At 37.9% G+C, this 7,051-nt stretch overlaps 1 protein-coding gene across 4 annotated transcripts in view; it reads right to left on the bottom strand.

The window, feature by feature from the left end:
- Positions 1 to 348: 348 nt before the first annotated feature.
- ASNS (asparagine synthetase (glutamine-hydrolyzing)) overlaps positions 349 to 7,051 on the bottom strand; it is a 23,228-nt gene continuing 16,525 nt past the window's right edge. For 3 of the 4 annotated variants that reach the window (XM_023533042.1, XM_023533055.1, XM_023533051.1), the window contains 9 exons: positions 6,843 to 6,957; positions 6,485 to 6,586; positions 5,937 to 6,064; positions 4,670 to 4,796; positions 3,284 to 3,390; positions 2,703 to 2,803; positions 1,468 to 1,549; positions 1,224 to 1,379; positions 349 to 706 (listed from right to left, as the gene is read on the bottom strand). In XM_023533042.1, the coding sequence (XP_023388810.1) occupies positions 497 to 706; positions 1,224 to 1,379; positions 1,468 to 1,549; positions 2,703 to 2,803; positions 3,284 to 3,390; positions 4,670 to 4,796; positions 5,937 to 6,064; positions 6,485 to 6,586; positions 6,843 to 6,957 (1,128 nt within the window). In that variant the 3' untranslated portion in view covers positions 349 to 496. Of the gene's footprint in view, positions 707 to 1,223; positions 1,380 to 1,467; positions 1,550 to 2,702; positions 2,804 to 3,283; positions 3,391 to 4,669; positions 4,797 to 5,936; positions 6,065 to 6,484; positions 6,587 to 6,842; positions 7,029 to 7,051 lie in introns of all 4 variants that reach the window. The other variant, XM_011363224.2, reaches the window with a different exon arrangement.

The raw sequence follows: 7,051 nt of genomic DNA, 5'->3' as shown, positions 1-7,051 counted from the left end.
GCTCAACAAAATGTGAGTTACTACCTTATAAAATAGAACTGTCATGAACTCTTACAAAGGGCTAACTTCTCCAGAGTCTGTCTAGATAGAAATTGAGAGAGGGAAGAATTGAGAGAGGGAAGTCATGAGATGACCACACTTTGATGATGCAAGGACTTAAAGGAACCCATGCTGGCACGAGACCCAAGTCTTCTACAGCAGCCCAGCCAGGAGAGTACTCATGAGTTCTTGCAATTAGACTATTTCCCCCTTTCCCAGCTCAATTTCTACTTTACTATGACATAGTAAAAGCTGCTCAGTTTTTTAGTTACCTATAATGAAGGGGCTGCATGAATATAAACAACTATATCGGTGTTTCAGATTTAAGACTTTTATTTTTTTCACCCCCAAGCAAGCCTGCCTGATTGATGTTCTTTGTTCCCCTGCCTGACCCCAAGTCCCCTACCCCTCATAAGAAGAAGAAACATTTACTTTCACTCTATTGCTTAGAGAGGGCCTAAGCTTTGGCAGCTGACTTGTAATGGGTCAGAGTGCGGGCAGAAGGGTCAGTGGCATTGATCCACCTGGGCATCCAGTAATGGGTCAGCCAGTCAGCCCGGCCTGGGTAATGGCGTTCAAAGATCTGACGGTAGTAATAGCCTTCTTTAGTTTTAGGAGTATTGAAGGGAAATTTTTGGGCTGCAGCTGCCATCGTTGCATCGTCGACCTGTAAGAGCAGAGGAGCAAAATGGTCTTTTAAACAGCGTGGAAACACTTGTATTTCATCTGGCTTCACAAAACAAAACAAAACAAAGTTCGGAAAGTCTTGACTGTAAATTGTGCCAGAGACTCTCTGACTCACCCATCACTTAGAAAATGCTAAAATACCATAATATGCATAGCTGCGATGACTTTTAAAGAACATTCGCATGCACATTTCTAATCCACGGGGGCTCTGAGTGTTTTATTCATTTATGCCTAATAACGCTAACCACTCAGCAGGTGCCCGAAAATGTGTTAAATGAAGGTCAGTGATGACTGGTAAGTTTCTTCTCTTTTTAACACTAGATGCTACTTGATAACCCTGCATGCTACTTAATTCTTAGAAAATTCTTAGAACTGAAAGAAGAAATCTCTCCTACAGACACAAAACGTTTAAGCTAAGTACAGAATGAACAGTAATTATATCTAACATCCGCATCCAAATTGTCCTATTTCAGAAAATATTTTTAAAGACATTATACCTGATGTTCAATATATTCCTGTAAAATCCTAAACCAGGAATTCTTGACTGAGGTTATGCCATCACTGAAGGCTTCTTTCGGTCGCCAGAGAATCTCTTTAGGTAGCAGATTAGAGTCTTCAAATGTCTCTCTCAGGAGATGTTTTTCTATCCCATTCTGACATGAAAACAAAAGGAGTATCAGTAAAAGTTGCAAATATAATCAATACCCGTGGACAGTTTTGATCTTGAATTGATTCACTTGCCTTGGGAATTCTCATATCTGGTGGCAGAGACAAGTAATAGGAACAAAACCGATGATCCAGGAATGGGACTCTCAATTCAAGGCTTAAAGGGGAAGAGAAGAAAATCTAAGTCAAAATGGATTATTTAGTGCATGTCAGTTTAGATTCTGATTTAGTTTCCTAGCAATTCAAGCAGCCTCTAAATAATGTTAAGATTATAATGTCATTTTTACAATCTTCCTGATTGCCCTATACTAATGCATGAATACAAAAACCTTCATTCAATATGATATGTATTATCTCATCTAGGAAGTGAAACAAATTGTTTGAGAACAATTACTTTTACTTTCCTTTCTTTATACAATTAAATGCCTATCTCAAGGAGCAAAAAAAGAATCATGAGTGACCTGATCATTAAGGTGTCCTTAGCCTTGACCTTTCTGACTCCAAGTTTTTTTTTTAGGTGAGACCATCTCTCATCCTATTAAAAGCTATAAGAAAAATTCCAAAAATTTTACTCAACTGATTAATAATTTACATACAAGAATCAGCATAAACCAATGTTCCACAGTGTTTCATCAAAGGCTACTTCATCTGCTTCCCAAATCCTGGTAGCTTTGATTAGGACAAGCAGATAAGATCATAACCACAGATTCAGTTCATTCCCAATCTCTTATTTTATTATTTCCCAATCTAAGTGTGATTTGGTAGAAACAACTAAAAAATATGTGGGTTGTTTATCTTATACAATAAAGGTCTTCAATTCTACAACATGGCCAGCTAAAAAATAAAAACTTTAGCCAACCAGAAATGATACCAAAGAAATAGGGTTTTATAATCTCCTTAAGCCTCCTGCATTTTCACTGCAATATCTTCACACAGCATCAGAAAGGCATGGCCAGCAGTCAACACCTGTTACACAGAGGTGTATAATCTTTACTTCTCTTAAAAAGACTTATTAAAAAGAGCTGCAACTGCCTTCCCTCTCGGTTGTTCAGATGTGAGCAAGATGCTGTTACACGTTAAAGCTGGAAACTCGGTCTGAACCACCCTGCGCCAGCCCTCTCACCATTCCCACAGCGGCACTTTGAATTTAGCCTAATTCCTTTGGGACTAAGTTCAGCGACAAGCTTCATTTTCCCTATAAAAATCACAACACATAGCAAATTGGAAAGAAAAAAAAAATCAGCCATTGAACTGTCTATTTTTTTTGAGGTTATTTTTATGATCGCTTTTTAAAATAATGAGTTAGTTACCCATGGGCAGCGGTAGTTCGATCTGCACGGAGAACATCAAACAAATAGAGTTCCTTCAGAAGCCTCTCACTCTCCTCCTCGGCTTTTTCAGGAGAAGGGGCCTATTTTCCAAACAAATAGCCAAAAGTTACAAATACACCAACAGATTTGCTTTGGGCACATGAAACAGTTCTTATTTCTTAGTCTTACACATACTCCAACCCTAAAGGTGGGAAAGACAAAAAGCTAAAACACAGTTTAGGGAAGGGAGTAAGTGCTGTATAAAACAGGCCTTCTCTCACATCCAAACTGTGTTAGAACAAATAAAACGGACACACTGGCAATAATCATAACAGCGCAGGGACCATCAGAAACGTGATTCTCATGCTTAACGAGTTTTAAAGAATAGAGGTGATCTAACCTAACACTACTAAGACTTCTTTCTCCCCAAAAGAAACACGAAGCAGATATTATCAGATTTCTTCATATACCTCACAAGATACACAAAAATGTTACTGCTGTACTGAAAAGATGACAGAAAATAGTTAAATAATTCATACTTTTCTTAACCTAGCACCAATCTCTTTCCATTTAATGCCTACCTTGTGAAAATATATGTAACCCTGAGTGAGTTCATCTGAACCTTCTCCAGAGAAGATGACCACGCTATCTGTGTTCTTTCGAATGTACTTAGAAATTAAGTACATACCTTAAAAAAGGGACAGAAATTAGTGTTAAGGTCAACATAACTCTCTACCCAAAATGCTTTTGTTTGGCTTTTGGAAACAAATGCAAATATTGCTCTAAATTAGACTCTCTATTAATATAAAGTAGTTTCCCAAATAATAATCTTTTATCTACAAGCCATTTATATGTATATTTAACCTAAAAGTCATACTTTTGTAATAAAATAATCTAAAACCATTCCACAATTTTATACAGACATTTAAAAAATTTAGTGCTTTTAGATCAAGAATGTCCACCTTAGAACTCTGTTAAACTGAACAATAACTCAAAAATATCACACCTTTCATACTAGTATCACTATACAAAAATGATGAGAGTTGGGGGTTTGATAGTTTTAATTTTTTTTTTCTAATACTCCCCATCCACTAAATTTCACATATAGTTAAGGAAGGAGACTACATAAGTTATTAAAAGATGCCCATTGGTTCCTATTCTACATCCTCGAGATGTGGAACAAACCAGTATTTGTTCTTAACTGCTTTTTCATTACTGCCTCCCTAGGGAGACTTTTCAGACATTTTCCATAATTGCCCTCCAAATGAAATACCAGGTATACTATATATCTGTTTACGTATTATGGCCCTTCTGAAGTGTGCAAACCACTGTACTACCTAAGATTTTTTTGCCCCTCAAGAACCAATTTTTGATCCCTTGGAGGCGACGTCACTCCTGCAATAGAGTCCTATCTGATTCTGGGTCTCTTACGAAAGGCATATCTAAGCCAGTAGCATATCAGAGGCTCCACAATACTAGATCAGTATGACCTGGAGTACACTTCTGAACTCGGTATGTATCCACAGGGTAAAACTAATATTGCTTGCTGAGCAATAATCGTTACTGACTGATAAGATGTACAATGAAATATTTACCAAGATATATCTAAAATGAGTATTCTTTACAGAAAATTAGTTGCAATGTAGACCTATTTCCCTATATAGCCCCAAAACTTTACATAGATAAATCAGGGGAAGGGGTGCAAAAAATACATATCTACTCTTTGGCGAAATACAAAGAGCGATAGCATAAATATGGAGGTTTAACCATGTATTTATTGTTCCTCTCACTCCACAAGAGATTTGGGGAATTCTTAAATGATCTTGTCTTGAACAAGTGCTGACAGAGGGATTTTATTTGCATTCACTCTTGAGTATTGTTTTTTAAACAGTTGCTTGAAATAATAATTTTTAAAGCTTATACCTTTTCGGTATTAAAAATCTTTTTAATGCCATAAAATACCTTACCGACTGAAGCACGCACTGTTGTAATGTCATAAGTTTCCAAGGAAAATATGACTTCGTCCAGGACCTGAATACCTTCCTCTGAGTTGAAGAGGACTTCGTGATGTTCACTCCCAATATGATTTGCCACCTGATGATATAAAGAGATACCCACATAGTTGCTATTTCAAGAAAGAACTGCCCTTGAAAATGAAACATGACAGTAGTTCACAAACATTATGAATCAACAGCTGTGGAAAACAAATGAGGCAAAATAAGGGGAAATGGTTCTGAAAGCCACCACGATATGGGGAAATGATTCTCCAGTCAACCACGTATAAGCCCCACATAGTGAGAGTCCCTTGCCCCCCACCCCCTGGTCTCTCCCCTCCATTCAATCACCAAGAGGCAGCTATCCCATCTAGCCCTTCCACTCCAAGACTTCAACCTAACAGTCAGGAGGCTTCCGATTAGCATGCCAGCCCCATCCCCTAAACGCACACGTCTTTCACCCGACCCACCTCATCTCTCTCTAGTCCAACATGGTCCCACCCTAACCTTGGCCTCCTTTCAGCCCTCCTGCAATGCCTAATTTTATACCCAGGATGTTCTTCCTGAATGAAATGACCTCTCTCTTCATTCTACTTTCTTTGGCTATTTCTGTTTTTTTTTTTCAGCATCAATTAACTTGCTTTAGGACTGCTCTCTAGCTCTTTCTCATCCATTCTATGTAAGTTTTTCTGGAGTAAGAACGAGGTCTCTTGTACACTGAATGTGTACCAGGCCCCCTTGTCCACAGTCCTAAACATGTTTTATTTAAAAAAAAAAAACAACTTCCATTCACTAAATACTTATTACATGATAGGTTCTACCCTATGCCCTGATATGAATTACATAATTTTCACCTCAAAACTACCTCATAGTAGATACTATTACTCCCATTACATAAGCGAGGAATTGTGTGGCAGAGGTACGATTTGAAAGAAGTAGTGAGGCTCCAAAGCCTGTAGACTTAACACTATACTAGGCCCTTACCTACAAAAGGACAGAATTATTATCGCTGGGTTTTTGAGAAAATTGCAGGGGCCATGGTAGATAAAAATACTCAGAATACAGTGTACAACATACTTGATATTCAACAGGTTTTTTATTCTACATTAATATATTTAATTTAAAACAATTTCCTGAGTCAACACAGCAGCAGAAAGATAGAATCATCAATTATTGATTTGATTTTCATTGCAATAGCAAGTCTGTCTTAACTACATAACAGGGAGAGAGAGTGTCTCACCTTTCTAGCAGCCAGTAAATCAGGACTGTCTTCCATGCCAATCGCAAATGTCTGCAGGGGGTACTGTACTTGGGCCGCTTTGAGCTGCTTCAACAGGGTGGCAGCAACCAAACTGGAATCCAAGCCCCCTATGAGCAAGACAGCTTAAGTGTACTGGTCATGCGCCTTGCATAAGAGAGGACAGATGACTCACATCCCTATTCAGTGCCAAGATTAGAGTTTCACCATTTAAAATCCCCAAGTTTTATAAACTGAGAAATCTAACATATAACCTGTGATAATGACAGCAGTATTTGAACTGGTTAAAATTCTCTACACGTAATTCTAAAGAAGGTTTACTAACTTACTCATAACAATAATATAGCTTCAAATTGCTATATTACTATAAATATTAAATGCAGCTTACAGAAAACTTTTTCATCCAATAATGGAGAAAAGATTAAATCACAGAGTAAATACTTTATAGTCAAAACCTCAGAGTTGGCTATAAATCATTTAACTTAAACAAATATGCACTAAAAAGAATTAGGTTTTTGAACAGACTTCACCTGATAAAAGGCAGCCAATCCTTCTGTCCGTCATCAAACGTTTCTTAACAGCATTGTCAAAAAGGATCCGGAGGTTGCTCTTCACAGTTTCTAACTCAAAACCTATTAACACATAAAGTAAGTGAAACAGCTCCAGAAAAGCTTGAGCTGCGTTAATTATTGAAATGAGGTACACGATCATCTAAATCTATCACACTGGCAATTGCCCAACAGTGTAGTCTGCCAGATCACACTGTGTCACCTCCAAATTAAATAAGAATAAATTTTCAAATATAACTCATTCCAATGACCTGAAAGTATAACTTTCCTTTGGGAGACTGGAGATGGGGGATGGGAGGGCAGGTATGTGCTTTATTACCAGGAAACAGTTTCTCCACACTGTCATAGAGGGCATGCAGGGGCTCATCTCTGCAGTGATGGTATTTAACCATTTCCACCGACGCAACTTTGCCGTTTGGCTTTAAATCCAAGACTTCATAGTGCCCAGGAAGAAACGGCTCCACTTTTAAAAAAGGAGCTGTGGAGTGCTTTAAGTTAACAAGACCTACGAATGCAAACAGATAACTT

Source organism: Pteropus vampyrus, unplaced genomic scaffold, assembly GCF_000151845.1.
Source record: "Pteropus vampyrus isolate Shadow unplaced genomic scaffold, Pvam_2.0 Scaffold4, whole genome shotgun sequence".
Classification (NCBI taxonomy): domain Eukaryota; kingdom Metazoa; phylum Chordata; class Mammalia; order Chiroptera; family Pteropodidae; genus Pteropus; species Pteropus vampyrus.
This window is presented reverse-complemented; position numbering and strand designations above follow the sequence as displayed.